Consider the following 21,019-nt stretch of genomic DNA (forward strand, 5'->3'; position numbering starts at 1 on the left):
TGTAATGACTGTGCCGAAATATCTATATACATCTCGTAAGTGTTAGGTTATTTTCGTTACGGAATTTCTGGATTTGGTCTCCACGCTCAAGGCCCGCGATAGATGCTATGCAATAGCTCAAAAAATCTGAAGCTGCTTAGTTTTAAATACGTGGGTAGGTGTAGTATATTTACAATAATTATTTCAGAACAATTTCAAAATAGACTTAAACAGCTTATTATTTATCGATTACAACTAATATATAATAAAGAAAGTTAATTATCGATAGAAGATGTCCTTCACTACGCCGCGGGCGGCGCAATACAAAGGCAGCTAGGCAAAGCGGCAACGCCTTATGATATTGAAATATTCAAGTTCATTGAATCATTGACACAGTCACCCAAATCTTACAGGATGTTTAAATTTGTTCAAAATGAAAAGTCTACTTTTTGACAAAACCACTTCGTTAATTTTTGGTATATCGTCAGCTAATATGCTAACAAGTATGTACCTACATTTATTTCATAAAAGCTGTTTCCATACTGTGTATATTAAATATTAGGCCGAAGGCCGACCGTTCTTACTTTACTTCATTTCTAATCTGTCTTGTTATTCCATTACTATTCGATTATGTTCTCATTCGCGTCAATATTCATACTTTGAATCATTTATTCTTTAACTTTAGCTTGACGGCCAACCATACAACAGTGAGTTTTCATATGCGGATAAGAATTCCTCGTTACAGTATTATGTAAACTTCACCGTATGAACTACATAGTGAGTCACTACGAGTGTGAGACAAGATGGCGCTGTATTGTGAAGTTTGTTGTATTGCAGCCGCAAGCAGCCGACGGCGGGGTCGCTGAGCGACGCGGCGCAAGCGGCTCTCGAGCGCGCCTTCCCCGCGGGCGCCGCGTCCGCGCTGAGCCGGCACCGCGCCGCGCCGCACCGGGCCGTGCTGGCGTGCGCGCGCCGCTACCTGCTGCGGGGCCGCGCGCCGCACCTGCTGGCCGAGCACAACGCGCGCGTGGCCCGCGACCTGCGCCGCCCCCTGGTGCGTGCCGCTGAGGCGTCGACCGCCCCGCCCCGCCCCGCCCGCCCCACTGACCGCTCGTGCCCGCAGGTGGCGCACGTGTGGGACACGGTCCGCGCCGTGTACGGCGCCCGCGCGCGGCCGCCGCCGCCGCGCGCGCCGCCGCCGGCCCGGTCGGCCGCGCCCGCGCTGGCGGGCTACGGCGCGGCGCCGCAGGAGCCGCCCGAGGAGGACACGGAGGAGTGGGAGAGCCGCACGCACCGACACAGCGGCGTGCTCGGCCTGCCCACGCACACCATCTACGTTCCACCGAGCAAGCTCGCCAACATGCGCGACACGGGTAACTCGCCTTTAACTGATTCCAAAAAGAAGGAGGTTTCTGTTCACGCAGGTCAACCTGCAGTGGGACTGGTAATTGTATTAATTAAAACACTGCTTTGCGCTGACACGTGTAGTAATAACCTAAACACATGGTTGGATTTTGCCCGGCCGAATTGGTGGGTGCATCAATAGGTCCGCCGTCGTCCTCAGTACAGTCTGGACGGTAATAAAAATTGTAATTTTGTGCGATGGACAATGCGACATACCATCGAATAAAATCCGGTACCGGACCGCGTCCGATGGTTCGGCTGGACCAAATCGGACCATATGTTTAGGCTTTAAAATTCACAATAATAAAAAAATTGCGTGCGTACAAAGTGCATGTCTGAAGTGAAACCTGCATGGTGCATGAACCTCTAAACTGCATATGAATTCCTGGGACGTGTTGCTAGGATGACACATGATTTCAACCGCTATGAAAGACATTCCTACCACCACTAATATATATAATAATATTATGTTCTCCTGGTGTCTATGTAGTAATATGTCGTGCGCTTGGAGTCAGAATATATTAAGGTAAACTCGCGCCATACTTAAGACAATCTCTTCTACGATAGCCTCGTATCAAAACATTGTATTATGCTTCCTATCTCATTATCTCCCATGTTAAATATTATGAATTGATGTGACTGCTCTTTTTACTGTCGCTTTTTCGTTTCATCGACTTTCAAATCACACCGATGATAAAGAAATTTTCACTTCAATAGTATGCATATTTCTGCCTCATTCTTTGCCGGCTTCATCCTACACATTTTTGTATTTGTGTCTCTTACCTGTCGTTTTTTCCGTTGCATCCGGTTTGAAATCACGACGATTCTAAAGAATCAAAGATTCTATATATAAATTTGATGGCGGTGCTATTCAACGTTTGCGCTGAAAACTGGCAATGCCACGTTTTGATCAAATATTCAAGTTCATTGAATCACTGACGTAGTGACCCAATTCTACAGTATGTTAAAATTTGCTCAAAATAAAAAGTTTACTTTTTGACAACAACACGGATTTTGTTAATATTTTGTATACAATCAGCAAATGTGCTAACAAATATATACCTACATTTATTTCACATATGCAAGATCCATACTGTATATATTTAAACAAGAATTGATAGTTTAAATTTAAAAAATTAATAATGGCTGAAAAGGTGTGCACTTAGGGGTAGATATATGTATATTGGTTTACTGGGTAAAGGGGTTACTCGGGCCGGTCCTGTAATGGTCAATAGTAACCAGGATCGGCCCGATCAATTATCACCCGCGTACTGCTTTACTAAAGGCAACACATGGTTTTATTACAATTAATTTTATCTACTAAGCAATATTTGTAATATAATGCTGTTCGATGGATTTACTTCGAACATACTCCCGAGAACAAAGAAAAAGTAACAATAACAGGTTATCAAAATATCTCTAAACTATTATTATCTAACTACAAAATATCTAACAATAATATAGTAATAATGTAAGAACAAACCAATGTGTATACAATATACTTAAATAAAACTGATAATACTACAATATTACAATTAATTTAAAGATACAATTGCCATACTATAAAGTGTAAAGACCATCTATTCGCGACGTTTGGCATACGATAACTATAACTTATGGTAATACAGTGACACTCAGCTGACGGTCAGCTGTACTCAGCTTTCGCGTTTTCACGTTATCACTTATCACTGGTTCACTGGTAAAGTCACTAGACACCAGCAGCTGTGCCGAGGATCGAGCGCGAACCGTCGTCCGCCCACGGCAACTCCTTCCTCTTCTCCAGAGCCATGCGGTTACTCCATATAAGCCGACGATTATCATCACATTAGCTTATAGTGGTGAATTTCATGCAAAGATATATTCACTTCCGCTCTACTGTTTTTTAAGATTTTTTCTTTCTTTTGAAGTGGAATTAATGATGTATTGGTCTCATTTAGGTCATCGTAAAATAATCTTTTATTAGATATATTATTAAGGCTAAATCTAGTTTATTTGGTCGATTTCTGGAGGTATATAAGTGTAACTATGTAACAAACTGTTGGCAATTACAGAGGTAAGCAACAAGTCCTGAACGTGGGAAACATTATGAATATCACGCTGTAAGGCATTGGTACTTTCTTCAAATTCATTTAATTTCTTGTTAATAAACTTATGTTGTTTATCTACTGTAGTTTGTAAGTTCTTAAGCACATTAAACTCGGTTTCAAAAACAGGAGTTTGATTCTTCCATAACTTAGCCAAATGCTTTTCATTACTTTTAATTATTTCAATGTCTTGCGTATACTGTTCTGCGAAGCGGGAGTCCAATACGCCAAACAACTCATTTGCAAGATATCCGACACCGTTGACAATTCTACGGCGCCAACGCCGTCTAGCGTGAAACTGAAAATGCTGTGTATTCAAAAGCTCATTGTAGTTATTAAGTTCCTCGTAATCATGACGTAACTGGTGAGTAATTATGTCAAAATTACTGTATGTGTTATTAAGGGAGTTGCATAATTTATCTAAATATTCATAATTTTATTATAGGTTTCTATACCTGCCCAATATGGTTCCATATCATAATATACAATCAATGTCCATTTATCTCTGATGACCTGTAACTTAGATATTGTTAGACCTGTGTTTTAAACAACCCATAAGTTGGTGAAAACAACGTCATAAAAATAGAATTGCCGTAGCTATCTAGATTTTTTGGTATTTACTGATCTTAAATTCAAAAATAAAACTATACTTTTGAGGGTTCTACCCTAGTCCCAATGCTTTGGTTAATTCATGCTTTCATCATCTTCCAACTTCTGTAAGCACATCATTGCTAGAAACGGTACTGGTTTGGTAAAGATAATTAGTTGCCTGCCATCGTATCCTGTAACCTTTACCAAGGCGGTGGCCAAAAGTATCTCTGACCAATCATTTCTGGTCACGTGTGTGGAGTTAGATCCGGAACCTTTGTCATTTGTTCTGGAACTATAGCCTGGTCGATGAACTGGTTTTGCTGCCAAATTTTGACACGGTTTCATTATAGCATTGTGCAACAAACTATTGTTTCTTTAAACATATGCGACATTGTTTTTCCGAATAACATGGTTTATAAAAATGGTCAATTAAACAATTTGAACAATACCGATGTTTGCTAATTGATTCCAACTTTTAGTCGTCAGGCATGTTGTGAAATGCATTGCATTGCCATAATCGATGTTCAGCATTACACACTATGCAAGTCGATGACCTCGACACGTGTAAAGTATTGCCGTTGGATTTAACATTATTATTTCTAATTGAGAATTTTTTGTATGATCGGAAATGGATATTTTGTGATAGGGGTTGTACTATCATTTGATGACTGCTATTGTTTTTCTGTGGTTATTCTGGTGATCACTCCAATAATTTTTCGCCTTTTACAGTAGGTAGTCTTAAGTTTTTTTCTACCGGACCCATCTTTCTTAATGATAATTAATAATTTGGTTAAAGTGTCAAATATCTCTGTTTGGTTCAAGAAAAGATTTTCCATGGTGTTCATAATTAAAATAAACAAAAGTCAATTAAAATGTATTGATCTGACCTTATAAACTCTTTACGACAGCTCTTGCACAACTTCAGCCACACTCACAAGACTGTTTACTATGTCACTGGTTTGCTTCGAATTCACGAAAACAGCTCTTAACACTCGCGAACCGAACTATTCTCGAAGGACCATGAAAAGGGGTGCAGTTAGGGGTAGATATATATATTGGTTTTATGGTAAAAGTATTTATTTACTTAAGGTACTAAACTTATCTATGATACTTGCTAAATTACTGTAATTATTGGTTCTACTGGTGAGTACGCGGATCTCTACTATTAATTGGTTAAAATGGTTACTCGGACCAGTCCTGTAATGGTCGATGGTAACCAGGACCGGCCCGATCATTGATCACCCGCGTACTGCCTTACTAAAAGCAACACATGGTTTTATTACAATTAATATTATCTACTAAGCAATACTTGTAATATAATGCTGTTCGATGGATTTACTTCGAACAATGGCAATTACTTATTGTTTTTTTTAATAGACCTAAATTAAATAGAGACATAATCTGCAGGTATAAGTATAACATTTTACTTGAATTATTATTATGATTTTGTTTGATGACCACTATTTATAAATAATAACATACTTATTGTGTACCAATATTGCGAGAAAACAGTTCAAAAATTTTTCCTAAGATCTAGCAACATTACACACACAAAGATGTACGTGTCGCTACAATGTCACTACGCATATATTAACATTACACGTCCTCACGTTGTTTCTTCTTATTACTACATCTGATTAAATTTATTAATCTGTGGCAAACAAAATATAAATAGTTAAATACTGTGTTCCTAAAATAACAACAGCAAATTTTTTATGAATCATCTAGCAAAGATGGTGCCTTGTAGTGTGTTTGACAAACACAACATCAAAATTATATTTTTCCGAGACAAAACAAATTTAATGTTTTATTCCGATGACATAAAGTAATGATTTGTGATCCGTCATGATGGTAAACTTTCTGCCATAAAGGTTTGGTCTAAAGTGTTTAAATGATGACCAAACTTTAGCTAACAGTTTTCTTTGAATTTTTAAATAATTATTTTCAGCTTTATGTACGGGCTTACTTGCATAAGCAATGGGTCTTTTAAAAAAGAAAAAACGAAAGTGGGACGGCGGTGATCACTTAACATCGTGTGAACCGAACACTCGTTTGTCCTTTCTTCCATTATATAACATATTCGGAAACAATACAATTAACCGTATCATAGAAGGTGTTTGCGTCGTATTCAATAGTTTCACATAAATTGACATAGATTGCAGAGCATATTTCGATTAAGTCACAATAATGTTAGTCACATTAGTGTTCTAACATAATAAACTAACACTGTTACACAAACTTTACTTATATATTTTTTTAACTTTATTTATTGTTTCATATATTTTAATGTTTATAAATATAATAATCCAAAGAAAAATAATAATAATTAAATTTAGTTAGGTACATAATTCATTAAATTAAAATTTCAGATTTAATTAGATTTTTTTTTACAATTTTGCCGGGCATATTTGGACAGCCCTAGTCTGTTTTAAGTTTAAGTCTAATGCTTTGGTCTAAAAATTATGGTGTGAATTGTGTTAATTTTTTTAAGTCTCTAAAATAAATAAATAAAAATTAAATAAATGTTTACTAGATAGTATTGCAATCTGTATCTGCAGAGTACGGGGCGGAGGGCGCCGACAGCGGTTGGGTGTCGGCAGCCAGCGCGCACTACGTGGACGTGGAGGCCATCGAGTGGACCCTGCCCGACGAGGCGTTCCCGCTGCGCGCGCACCCTCACCCGCACGCCATGGCGCACGCGCATGCGCACACGATCGACGACCACGAGGCGGACCCGCACGGTAAGTCGCATCACACACACATAACCCAAATATTATATAAAAAGCAATATAATAACTTTAATCATAAAAATGGTGTTCTGAGACACCAGACATCACCCAAATCCTAGACCAGTCGCATATTTGAATTGAGAACCTCCTCATGTTTCTTCTTCTTCTTCACACGGGCTGTTTCCGCAACTAGACGTCATATGCGCCTATTTTGCGTGCGAGGGTGGTAGAAGCTACTCCAACCAGCCAAGCTCCTCCAAGAAGTCAACCAACTTTATAACGATTCGGAAGACTTCCCGAAGAGCGCCTGGTGACCCCAGGTGCTTCGCCCTGTAGTTTGCCACCTCTCTGCACTCTAGCGGAACGTGAGCGGCTGTTTCTTCTGCAGCCTCTGCATAGGAGCTGTCTGTGACACCTATATTAAAAAGATGCCTGTTAAAATTGCCGTGACCTGTGGCCGTACATAATATTAATCTTAGTCGACACCGATTAAGTTGTAATATTTCCCTGGTAAAACGCAACTCGGCGCAAGGTAAAGCTGCTTTGGCGTGCCTGCACTCCTCAAGGCTATCTCAATATTGTTGATGTAATGCTTTTATCTTTTGATTTATGTGGTTCCTGAACCAGCTATGTGGCAAAGGCAGAAAAGACTCTGGTCCGACCGGTTGGGTCTCAGAACCCCTTCTAGCCAGTTGGTCTGCCGCCTCGTTGCCCCCTGACCCCACCGTGACCTTTGATCCATTGCACTTCAATTAAGATGTTGTTTTTGCCAGCCTCTTATTTAATGCTGAGTGGCATTCAAGTAATAGGCTGGAATTGATTACCTTACTTTGAAGGGTTCGTAATACCGATTTGCCATCAGAGTGTATTCTAATGGTGTGATCTTGAACATCTCTGGCCAAGATTGCATAGGCAGCTAGCAGAATCCCCATGCATTCAGCCTGGTATACAGTGTTAAGCTTACCCAAGGACTCGGATTTGCTGATATTTAGATCTTTCGAGAAGACTCCCGTACCTGTGCCTGAATACGTCTTCGAACCATCTGTGTAGAGGTCGAGCTCATGATGTGTAAGGAAACTGTCGTTCCTTTCCTCGAGCTCTACTCTATATTTTTTGTCAAAGATGAATGTCCGAGATGAAAAAAAAAACTCCTGTTTATAAATTGATTGAAAAAGGAACGCGTCCTATCCCAACGTGTATCGCCATACGCGGTGGTGTCGCTATTGTTCTGCAACGTGGACTATACTCCTGACTAGACAATGGTCGGTCTACTCCCTAATGGCAAATCACAGATACCCCGGCATGAGTCTCCATAAGGAATTACAAGGTCGGCTGCACCGTCCGGAGGGATACTCCAAGTCTGGCAGAATCGGTACCGTTCTTGAATAAAAACTGTTCCAGGATCGTTGAAATGTTGGCGCCGGTTCGCCACACCCACCTCTTACGACACCCATGAGCCTGGGACTTGTGTACCTTAGTCTTTTCATATATACTGAAATAAAGAAAAAAATTATTTTTACTTGTTTAATACATATGTATAAAACAATTTAAAATATAAAAAACTTATTCGAAGTGGTCTACATTGACTGCAATACAGGTCCTTTAAACGTAAACGTTGAGGCCAGTTTTCAATAGAAGTGTGCGTGCACTCTTTCCAAGGGAAAATTCTTCACTGCCAATCGTACGGATTGTTTTAGGGATTCCAAATTTTCACGGCGTTTAGAGCAAGCCGAACTCTCTAAAATTGACCTTAAATCATAATCATAGATTCAATAAGAAAAAAATTTTTTTTTGACATTCATAAGTGTCATTTCCGTGACCTATGTGAATAAACTGATTTTGATTTGAATCCAGAGAGATAAAAGATCGGGACTAGACGACGGCCAGTCTTCAGCTCTGATGGAGTGCTAAACGTTCGTTTCCACCCAAGAGTGCGTAGACCGAGCTTTTTGACCCGGTGCCAAGTCTTGCTGGAAGAACCATTCTTGGTTATTGAATATGGTGTTTTTAAGGTTTTATGGTTTACCTTCTCTAGAATAGTATCTTGATACATTTGTGCTGATGTTTTGATACCTTCTTCACAAAAGTATTGCTCAGTCAGTGTCCTTCATAGATAATACCCCACAAAACCATCACTGACGTTGGATAGTGCCCACGTCGCATTCTGTCGACTAGTTAGGTAGCTTCCTTAGAGCTTATGCTCAAAGGTATAAATACAGTCATTTTGTTTGTTAAAATGTTGCTCAAATGTAAATATTTTCTCAACCGTTAACAAAATTTTTCTGTGACCTCCCTTTGCGTAATACTTCAGTAGTTGTTTCGATTTAAAAACCCTATTCTTTTTTAAATTATCAGTCAACAAATGATCAGTACGTCTCTTATAAGCTGCAAGTCCTAAGGCATCTTTTATAATACGCGACATGCTGGGGCGTACATTGGTTTTCCAGCGCGGTAGGCACTGGAAGCCTAACTAGTCGTAGTTGCGATTAATATTTAAAATTTAGTTCTTTTTATAAGGATAAATATAAGTTCACTTACCAACATTTATCTGACGTTCTGTCAGATTGTAGAAAATAAACAGCAGGGAAAGCAGAACAATAAATTGGAATGGCGGCATCCAGCTAGCCAAGTGTATTTTTCGTAATACTTGGTATTGAAATATCTCGTAGTTTTACCTTTTTGTTGAGTTAAACTAATATTTAACATTATTCTAATAAGAGAAACAATTTTTATTTTATCTACGAACGAAAATTGTGCAAACGGATACGTACCTAATTTCTGTAAACAAATCGTATTTTCGCCACAATTGCCACACTGGAATTTCTCCATTATATTTTAATTCCTTACTGGTTACCTATTTTAAACACAAAACACACAGCTACTTCTTTTTTTCCCAATAAAAATACTACATATAATTAACAATAAACAAATCAACGCAAAACAATTGACTAATATCACGCCCGTGATATAAAGTACACGAAAACACAACAACTAAAGGAATGGCGCTGTCATTGTTGACACTGAACAATATATTTTTATTTCCGAAAATGTTATATTTTATATCTCACAATCATGAATCATCTCATGTGCGAAGTCAACACTCTTATGGAAGCGCAATAAGGTTGAAACTCTGACACTAAGCGAACCACACGTCATAATAATTACTCATAAATCATATTGTGGGTATAATTTCTTTAGTTGGTATATTCCGTGACAGCCGCAGTTGTCAGTTCGAACTGTCATAAGCTATCCTACCCAGGACGTGCCAAAGATGTCAAATTGCGATGGTCATATTTAAGAACGATATACATAGTAATTGTATATTTTTTGCTGTGGTCGTATAACCTTGACAAATAAATTTTGTTATAGAAATTGAACGTATTCTACTAGCCTTGAGTAGGCAATATCGGAACTGCCTACTGGTAAGTATTTAGTATATCGCATAACAAAAAACTTACTGGTTGGGTGTTCAATAGACATTCGATTATAGAATAAAAGAACCAAATTTAACTGAATTAACATGGAATCTAGTGTAGGTATATTATTTAGACTCTAAATATTATGGTAGGTAGCCTATGCCTATTGGCATATATGAAATGCATGCCCTTGGCGACATGTAGGTAGGTAGGTAGCTATCTTCATCTCCCGAGATAAAATCTTTTGCTTTCGGACAGCCTTTCTTCGAATTATTTTCCTTACTGCTTTGACCACCTTTTTCGTAAGAACACTAAGTGGACGGCCAGATCGTTTTCTGTCACAAACACGACCATGTCATTGTACGTATTCATAGCCCTGTACACAAAAATTTTACTAATACCAAGCGTATGGAGAGTTTTAAAAATTGCATTTGGCTCCATACCTACTTTGTGTAGTGGAATCACAGCGACTTTGTTCTCTTTATCACCCCACTCCATTTTAATATCGCAATATATTGTACAATCTATTGGCGCCAAAATGAGAAAACTCAATGAACAACCATATAAAAATGATCGATTCCAAATGCAAATATAATATTTCTAATTTATAAAATATTATGTGCACAGAGTCGAGCAACGCCAGTAGCCACGCGGGGGCCGCCCCCGCCTCCCCCGGCGACTCCAGCGGCTCCGGAGCAGCTCCGGCCGGACCCGAGGCGTCGCCGCCTCCGCCGCGCGCTGCCTTCTCCGCGCCGGTAGGTACCTGATCATCATCATCATCACCCGGAAGACGTCTACTGCTGGGAAAAGGTCTCCCTCGAAGATTTGTCCTGCGCTGCCCTCATCCAACATATTCCGGCGATCTTGACCAGATCGTCGGTTCATCTTGTGGGACCTACTAACAACGTACGTTTCAACGTTTAAACGGGGACCTCCGAACAAATAAATTTATTAAGTAGAGCCAAGGGTATCAGCAAGACATACAATAATACTACAAGATCCATGGACGGAACGACGGTACTGTGAGTAAAACTTTTCACCAATCCTGTCTATTTCCTGCAATTTTTCTTAACTTATGTGTATTTTGTGTTATTAGGGATTATTTATAGGGAAAACGCCTTGATAATGCTTGTTTAGTTTTAAATCAAAATTTTTAAAATTAAACTCTATTATAATTTTTCAACAAAATTTTAAAAACATTTTATAGATTTTTTTTTGCATAATAATAACTTATTATTTCTTTTAAAATGGAAAATATTGTTAGAATACCAGTAGAACTAATTAACATCATTCCAATTTTCGATGGTGATGCAAGGCTATTGTCCTTATTCTTAAAAAATTGTGAGTATATTCTTAATATGTATAGAAGAAGCCAGATACAAAATGAATATTTATATCATGTGATTACCGGTAGATTAACGGGTAATGCTGCGAATTTAGTAGGTGAAAGAGACGAAATTAATTCCTGGGCAGATTTAAAAAGTCTATTAATTCAACACTTATCTTTATGATTGTAATGTTTATGAAATAGCCTCATGAAATCAGTGCTTTTCCGAAAGAATGCGGTGTTCCTATTTACGAGAAATAAGGATAAATCAACGACATCGACAGTAATTATAGATTCAACTCATTTTGCAGTACATTGTATGTGAATGTGTTAACAGAGCGGCCCGGGCGACGGCGGGGCCGCGGGCGAGGGGCTGGCGGGGGCCGCGGGGGCGGGGCCGCAGTACGACGCGGCGCCGCTGCTGGCGGCCGCGCTGCAGCAGCACGCCGACCTGGGGGACGTGCAGACGGCCGCCGTGGTGTGCATTGCGCTGCACGAGCACAGGTAATTCAATTTTGTGACGTTCGAAGTTGTTTCGCTTTACTAATAACGATAATGTAGAATGCGTAGTAGTTCTATTAATCATTTGTAAAGATCCTATTATAAAATAAATAATATTTCACAAAATAGCCAGAAAAAAGAAGAAGAAGCAAACAACAACCATTAATAATACGTATCTATTTGACAGAAAACAGCAATTATAGACTGGCTGCTTCTCACGTAACTTGGAAACTAAACCTACTACCTCCTAACATTATGAAATTTGTAAAAAACAGCCATACAGGTTGGCTGACTTCTGCGATAAAAGTATTTTAGAAAGTGTCAAAATTCTCCATTTTACTCCAAGCTGACTGTTTTTTTTTTACGAAATTCATATTTTTTTGAAATTACCGAACAAAGATATCAAAACGGGTATTTTTGTAAAAAAATATCGCCATGTCTAAATTAACATGGCTGTTTTTATAACTCAATTTTTGAATAAATGTGTAATGGCTGCTTTCTGCATAACTAGGTCCCATTAAAAACGTTATGAATGTAGTTTTATATAGATAAAAATGTAAAGTCTGGTAATACGAACCCTCAAAAACTCCGGAGGTAACATTAACAGAATTTGAAATGTTGCTCCTAAAAGCAACCGCTTGACTTCGATTATTAATGTAAGATTTTTTTTACCTTAGAAATTGACTGCACTAAAAAGTTTATCACGCGTTGAAGATGAGCCTGAATGAAAATAATGTGTTAAATAGTTTAAATATTTTATATCGACGCTTTCAATTGTTATAGGCATCACGCTAAATGCATAGTATTTACATGTCAATATCAGAAGTCAGATGGTGCTGTAGTAATGCGGTGGTTTCCAGGAGCGATCTGTTCGCATATATTGACGAGGCGACGCAGGAGCAGTGGCTGCTGGGCTACATCGAGCTGTTGCAGCGCAACAAGCTGTGGAACGTGGCGACGGAGGTGATCCGGTGTGCGTGGCTCAGCTCTGTGTGGGCGCTGTCACAGCAGTCCACCAGTGTAGTGGCGTGTTGCGGCCGCTGCGGGCGCCGCACCCGGCCTCGCGCGCCCTGCGACCGCTGTGCGCCGCGCCTGGCGACTGACCTGTGTGCCGTGTGCCGCCAGGTGAGTGTCACAGCAGCCCACCAGTGTGGTGGCGTGTTGCGGCCGCTGCGGGCGCCGCACCCGGCCTCGCGCGCCCTGCGACCGCTGTGCGCCGCGCCTGGCGACTGACCTGTGTGCCGTGTGCCGCCAGGTGAGTGTCACAGCAGCCCACCAGTGTGGTGGCGTGTTGCGGCCGCTGCGGGCGCCGCACCCGGACTCGCGCGCCCTGCGACCGCTGTGCGCCGCGCCTGGCGACTGACCTGTGTGCCGTGTGCCGCCAGGTGAGTGTCACAGCAGCCCACCAGTGTGGTGGCGTGTTGCGGCCGCTGCGGGCGCCGCACCCGGCCTCGCGCGCCCTGCGACCGCTGTGCGCCGCGCCTGGCGCCTGACCTGTGTGCCGTGTGCCGCCAGGTGAGTGTCACAGCAGCCCACCAGTGTGGTGGCGTGTTGCGGCCGCTGCGGGCGCCGCACCCGGCCTCGCGCGCCCTGCGACCGCTGTGCGCCGCGCCTGGCGACTGACCTGTGTGCCGTGTGCCGCCAGGTGAGTGTCACAGCAGCCCACCAGTGTGGTGGCGTGTTGCGGCCGCTGCGGGCGCCGCACCCGGCCTCGCGCGCCCTGCGACCGCTGTGCGCCGCGCCTGGCGCCTGACCTGTGTGCCGTGTGCCGCCAGGTGAGTGTCACAGCAGCCCACCAGTGTGGTGGCGTGTTGCGGCCGCTGCGGGCGCCGCACCCGGCCTCGCGCGCCCTGCGACCGCTGTGCGCCGCGCCTGGCGCCTGACCTGTGTGCCGTGTGCCGCCAGGTGAGTGTCACAGCAGCCCACCAGTGTGGTGGCGTGTTGCGGCCGCTGCGGGCGCCGCACCCGGCCTCGCGCGCCCTGCGACCGCTGTGCGCCGCGCCTGGCGCCTGACCTGTGTGCCGTGTGCCGCCAGGTGAGTGTCACAGCAGCCCACCAGTATGGTGGCGTGTTGCGGCCGCTGCGGGCGCCGCACCCGGCCTCGCGCGCCCTGCGACCGCTGTGCGCCGCGCCTGGCGCCTGACCTGTGTGCCGTGTGCCGCCAGGTGAGTGTCACAGCAGCCCACCAGTGTGGTGGCGTGTTGCGGCCGCTGCGGGCGCCGCACCCGGCCTCGCGCGCCCTGCGACCGCTGTGCGCCGCGCCTGGCGCCTGACCTGTGTGCCGTGTGCCGCCAGGTGAGTGTCACAGCAGCCCACCAGTGTGGTGGCGTGTTGCGGCCGCTGCGGGCGCCGCACCCGGCCTCGCGCGCCCTGCGACCGCTGTGCGCCGCGCCTGGCGCCTGACCTGTGTGCCGTGTGCCGCCAGGTGAGTGTCACAGCAGCCCACCAGTGTGGTGGCGTGTTGCGGCCGCTGCGGGCGCCGCACCCGGCCTCGCGCGCCCTGCGACCGCTGTGCGCCGCGCCTGGCGCCTGACCTGTGTGCCGTGTGCCGCCAGGTGAGTGTCACAGCAGCCCACCAGTATGGTGGCGTGTTGCGGCCGCTGCGGGCGCCGCACCCGGCCTCGCGCGCCCTGCGACCGCTGTGCGCCGCGCCTGGCGCCTGACCTGTGTGCCGTGTGCCGCCAGGTGAGTGTCACAGCAGCCCACCAGTGTGGTGGCGTGTTGCGGCCGCTGCGGGCGCCGCACCCGGCCTCGCGCGCCCTGCGACCGCTGTGCGCCGCGCCTGGCGCCTGACCTGTGTGCCGTGTGCCGCCAGGTGAGTGTCACAGCAGCCCACCAGTGTGGTGGCGTGTTGCGGCCGCTGCGGGCGCCGCACCCGGCCTCGCGCGCCCTGCGACCGCTGTGCGCCGCGCCTGGCGCCTGACCTGTGTGCCGTGTGCCGCCAGGTGAGTGTCACAGCAGCCCACCAGTGTGGTGGCGTGTTGCGGCCGCTGCGGGCGCCGCACCCGGCCTCGCGCGCCCTGCGACCGCTGTGCGCCGCGCCTGGCGCCTGACCTGTGTGCCGTGTGCCGCCAGGTGAGTGTCACAGCAGCCCAGCACTTCCAAGTTGACCTGCGTGTATCTGTGTGCAGGCGGTTCGCGGCCTGTACGCCTGGTGCCAGGGCTGCTCTCACGGAGGACACCTCCACCACATGCGGCGCTGGATGCAGCAGCACCAGGTGTGCCCTGCCGGCTGCGGTCACCTCTGCGAGCTCAACTGAACCGCGTGCCGCGGAAAGTACCCCTTCTTTAGACCTATATTTATTAGTCACTGTTTTTTCCTTGTTTTGTCTATTTTTCTATTCCTTTGTTAGATTCACTGATAATCTGCTCAATCAAAACATGAGCTTTACCATTTCTTCTCTCTCAGAGCGCCATTTGTTTTCAAAGCGGTGGCGAATTGTTTCAACTTACATCAAAAAGGAATCTCATCACAATATAAAGAAATATGTTCTGGTGTTCCTCAAGGAACCTTGGGCCGTTATTATTTAATCTCTATATAAATGATATAGTTCTTTAATCCATAAATCTAATATTATTACTTTACACGGATGATACTAAAATCTTTAAAATAATTCAATATGTTCAAGATTGCGAATCACTAAAAAAGCAGTTGAAATGTATTGTATTGATAATAAAATGTTTCTAAATTTGGATATATGTCGCGTATTTTTTTATGGCAAAGGAGGACAAACAAGCGTACGGGTCCCTGGTGTTAAGTGATCACTTATTAATTATTAATAATAGAATTAAAATTCAAATATTGTTATACAAAAAAGGATTTAAAATCACTTATTGAACGTCAAAAACTACCACACATTTCAAAATAGTGCAGAACCTCTGACTTGAGAAGAACGGGCGAGAGAAACTCTAAAAGCTTTAATTTTTATTAAAATATGAATTACAATGTTTTATTGTACAATATAAATTTATAGTTAAAGAGCCTGAGGGTGTCTGTCTCTAATCTTGCACTTCTTAATAATTATTTAACTGAAAACATGCAGCAAGGAGTCCAATCTGATGTAATTTACACCGATTTCAGTTAAGCATTCGACCTAATACGTTGACGTCCCTCTCAATAAGCTTCATAATATTGGTATCAGGGGTGATTTGTTAAGGTGGTTTCCTCCTATGTTCATAATCGTACTCAAGCTGTTGTTGCCAGTAATTATATCTCAGGGTGGATCCCCGAGTGGCGTTCCTCAGGGTTCCTTGCTTAGCCCTTTATTGTTCGTATATTATTATTCGTTATTTTTATATGGTGTCGATACTTGCTTACGTACCGCCAAAATATTGTGTTGTAGGATATCAAAACCTACAACAAGTTATCGTCACTAAATGATGCAATAGAAGATTTACACCGTTTGCAAAATTATTGTGATGATCATAGCCTAGACCTCAACCCATCGAAATGTAGCGTAATGACATTCAGGCGAAAGAGGAGTAGTGCAATACAAGACCTTGGTGTTTAACTTGATTCGAAACTATTATTCGACCAACATATAAAATCAATTATATCAAAAGCTATAAAAGCCGCTGGCTTTATTATAAGAAGCTCACGTGATTTCCATCAAGTCAAGACACTGAAGATATTGTACTGCACCTTCCTTCGTGGTCACTTAGAATATGCCTCTCAAATCTGGAATCCCCTGTATGCTACATATAATTCTCGAATAAAAAATGTTCAAAAAAGTTCTTACTCTTTTTATGCTACCGTAGTAACGACAGATACAATTCAAAGTCCAACATTGTAAAAAGCAACATTTACTAGCCCTTGAGAAACGAAGTATGATCTCTGACATTGCCTTCTTCTTAAAAATGGCTCAAAATATTTTTTTTTATGGAATAGGAGGACAAACGAGCGTACGGGTCACCTGGTATTAAGTGATCACCGCCGCCCACATTCTCTTGCAACACCAGAGGAATCACAAGAGCGTTGCCGGCCTTTAAGGAAGGTGTACGCGCTTTTTTTGAAGGTACCCATGTCGTATTGTCCCGGAAACAGCGCACAAGGAAGCTCATTCTATCGCTTTGTATTACGAGGGAGAAAGCTCCTTGAAAACCGCACTGTGGAGGACCGCCACACATCCAGATGGTGGGGATGAAATCCTAACTTGTGGCGTGTCGTGCGAAGGTGGAATTCGGCGGCAGGAATCAGGTTAAACAGCTCTTCGGAACACTCCCCGTGATAAATGCGGTAGAAGACACACAATGAAGCGACGTCTCTACGCAACGCCAAGAGATCCAGCCGTGCACAGAGCACTGAGTCCCCGACAATTCGAGCTGCTCTACGTTGCACGCGGTCAAATGGATCGAGCAGATACTGTGGTGCGCCAAACCAGAGATGACAGCAATACTCCATGTGTGGCCGGAACTGCGCTTTGTAGAGCGCTAGAATGTGGGCCGGCTTGAAGTATTGCTCTATTGATGACGCCCAGCTTCTTCGAAGCCAATTTGGCTTTGCCCTCCAGATGGCCACGGAATTGGCAATCGCTCGAGATTTCGAGACCCAGTATTCCGATACTAGGCGCGGCTTTAAGAGAAGTGTTCTCGAAGAGCGGTGATACGACAAATGGGGTTTTTTTAGTGGTAAACGCGCAAACTTGAGTCTTCTGGGGGTTAAATTGGACAAGGTTCAATTTACCCCATTCCGCGACCTTCTCGAGGACTCGATAGAAGACACAAGTTTCTCCCGGCACTGGTCGACGATTTCCCGAGAGAGACCTGCATGGCCCGTGTATACGGCATCACCAGTGCTGTCGTCCGCATAGCAATATATGTTGGAGGTGTCCAACATATCATTGATATGCAGAAGAAACAGCATAGGAGATAGTACACAGCCTTGGGGCACTCCAGCATTCACGGGCTTCAGGTAGGTAGGTAATCGCTATAGGCCTGTATTTTCGGATCCGAACTGTCTCCTTTTTTAGGATCGGATGGACAAGGGCTGACTTCCATGAGTCAGGGACTACGCCTTTGGAATAAGAGTGCCGGAATAAACGCGTTAGCACCGGCGTCAACTCAGGGGCACACGTTCTAAGCACGATTGGAGAAATGCCATCCGGCCCGCTCGACTTCCTGACGTCCAACGAAAACAGAGCTCGCCTAACAGTTTTCTGTCTGAACTGTACTTCAGGCATAGAGCTCTGACACCGCGGGATGGTCGGCGGTGTTTTTCCGTTGTCGTCAAGAGTCGAGTTGGAGGCGAAAAGAGCGCACAGGAGCTTGGCTTTCTCTTTTGCCGTATGGGCCAGGGTGTCATTCCTCATGTGCAACGGCGGCATGGACGGCTGGTTGAAGTTACCAAGAGCAGCTTTCGACAACGACCAGAACTTGCGTGTTCCGGTCGGGTAACTGGAAAGCTGCTCGCCGATTTTGAAATAAGGTTGATTGTCCAGAACTTCTCTAAATAATTTCATTGAGAGCTTCGTTTACTGCACTACACCACAGTCATTTATTGTATGTACCTCCTAACTACCGAAGCAATCGTTATATATTTCGGGCTAGCTCCACCTATAATAAACTAAGCTGTGAAAAAATTAATTCAGATATTTTAAATACAACTGTTAACGCAATAAAACAATGTATCATGAAATCATTTTTTGAATCGGTTGACTAACCTGTAAATATTAAGTGTGCTTATTATTAGATTATATTACATGTTTACTCTTTATAATTTCCCTTCTTACTACTTCTGTTCTCTATTAATGTGATTATATGTAAGTAGTTCTAAGTTGTTAATTGTATTTTTATTTTGTAAATAGCTGTTGATATACCTTGAAATATATAAATAAAAAATTTAATGGCTTTAAAAAAATTGTTTCTAATTACTCAGTAATATTTTTTAATATCTCCAGGTTTAGGTATTTATTCGTTTTTTTTACTACTTTTGTAATAAATAATAAAGTTTTCAGAAATTTTATGACTTTTGTTACATTACTTCCATCAGAAAAAATCAATTGAAATAATTTTAACCCTTATAATTTAACGACATTGAAATGGTTTGAAAAAAAAATGTTTCAAATTGCTCAGTAATATTTAAAAAAAATATATATATATAAATATATACCCAAGTGACTTTGTTTATTTATTTTTTTTGTAATATGTAAAAGTTTTCCGAAAGGAGACATTTTTTTTTTTGTTCGAGGAATAGGCCCACCACGAAATGTGATGTATAGTAATGAAACATATATTGATTTATTCCTTATAATCTCTAGATTACAATGGTATATTTAGTTAGAAATCGTCTAACCGGAATACTGATAAATTCGACAAAATGTGAACGTCAAAATAACCTTAAAATCATATATAAATCTTGTAATCATGTAATATCTTAACATAAAACAGAAACGGCCAAAATTAAGTAGTACTATCTGATATCAAAATAAACAGAGCCTGTAGGAAGAGTAAGGATACAGCTGATTAAAGATGGTTTACAATGATGCACAGAACAAAAATGTTCATCACACTAGTATATTAATAGTCCCAGGCGTGTGTACACCGACACCACAATACTTCAGTTTAGCAGTCAGGGCAATAACCATAACCACTATACCAGAAATCTTGCCAAAAATACTTAACAGCCATCATTGTAATTTCAAAGTCGTGTCTTAATAAAAATAAGTAAATACTATTGGGGTAAGGTTTTGTACACTGTTTATCATAGGAAGAAATAACACATTGTTTATATAGTATAAATATTTATTAGTCATCATCATTTTTAAAATCATCTTTTATAATTAGAATCTCATCCAGAAATGATGCAGGTGGCTCAGTCTCATCTTGATGCCCTGACCTAAAAACCACCCAACAAGACATTTCATGTTCACAGCAACCAACAGAATGTCTACCCACCAAACCATTGCAACAGTAACCGGCAAAATCAGGTCGAGTATTAGAAATTGATGGGTCAACCAGATAAGTTTTTCTACTTGTGTGCCTTGATTACAATCAATCCTACCCCAAAGAAGGTACTTATTTTGAACAAAATTTTGTATTCTCCGGAGGCCCAGTTCAAGTCTCCAGGTATTTCAGACACTAATTAATATTTTCGCACATTACGATGAACGTACTGCACAATTTACACAACGACTCTCTGGAGTATAATATGCTGTAAATGCGATATTAAAATCTATAAAATAAACTAAATAATTATACTAATGCAAAATAAACTTTCACGCAACTCGAAATAAACGAAAAATACGGAATTCTGTTTTGACAACATAAAAATCAAAATGACAAATGTTCACAGATATAGACGTTGTCTATGTACTTAATGCTTAATTAGTTTAGTCTCAAAATAATAATTCAAATGAGGTTCATGGATCCAGTAGATATTTGTTACTTTTCAAAAGCCGAAAAATCACTGTTACCACCACATTTTACAGTAATATTTTTATTTTCTCACATGAATGTCACAAATGTTTCATTGTACGTATTTTATTGCCATGGTGACCATAACTGTATACAGGAAATGTATCAAGCGTTTGCCTTTTTATTATAATTTCATGAACCCGGTTAGATTTTACAACAAAATATGGCCTATAAATTAATTACAATTTTACTAGCATAATACGATCAATAAACATCACCATATCCAGTGGGCCCAAAAAGAAATGTCTCTCTGACGTTTACATTTGTTAATTTTTATTTTTTGGTTTACTCTTCCAATATTAGGACAGGCAAAGGGTTCAAGCTCATACAGCCATATTCGTTAATATTCAATAATTAATTGTCAAAGCCGTCTTTGTAAGGTTTTTTTATGACATACAGTGTAAAAATTTCGTTGTCTATTATAGCTACCATAAGCTAATAAAGGATTAACAAATGATACTAATAACATACATACACACAATTCTAATGTTATGTACATTCAATCAAGAATGGTAAATAAAAGATAAATAATTTTTTATAATCAATAATTTTTTTTATTAATAAATAACCTGTCCT

General features: G+C 42.2%; 1 protein-coding gene across 1 annotated transcript; it reads left to right on the top strand.

The window, feature by feature from the left end:
• The first annotated feature begins 1,214 nt into the window (after positions 1-1,214).
• On the top strand, positions 1,215-15,728 carry LOC126968981 (GATOR complex protein WDR24). The gene is made up of 6 exons (XM_050814241.1): positions 1,215-1,352; positions 6,617-6,799; positions 10,831-10,958; positions 11,868-12,034; positions 12,892-13,156; positions 15,163-15,728. Exons 1-6 carry the CDS (start codon positions 1,340-1,342, stop codon positions 15,289-15,291), a joined length of 885 nt encoding a protein of 294 aa, XP_050670198.1. The 5' UTR covers positions 1,215-1,339; the 3' UTR covers positions 15,292-15,728.
• Positions 15,729-21,019: the final 5,291 nt, after the last annotated feature.

Source organism: Leptidea sinapis, chromosome 17, assembly GCF_905404315.1.
Source record: "Leptidea sinapis chromosome 17, ilLepSina1.1, whole genome shotgun sequence".
Taxonomy (NCBI): domain Eukaryota; kingdom Metazoa; phylum Arthropoda; class Insecta; order Lepidoptera; family Pieridae; genus Leptidea; species Leptidea sinapis.

Excerpts from the sequence above, each read along its gene's own strand:
- LOC126968981 (XM_050814241.1), top strand. Across the intron at positions 10,959-11,867 it reads GCGCTGCCTTCTCCGCGCCG|AGCGGCCCGGGCGACGGCGG; the intron begins GTAGGTACCTGA and ends ATGTGTTAACAG. Across the intron at positions 13,157-15,162 it reads TGTGTGCCGTGTGCCGCCAG|GCGGTTCGCGGCCTGTACGC; the intron begins GTGAGTGTCACA and ends ATCTGTGTGCAG.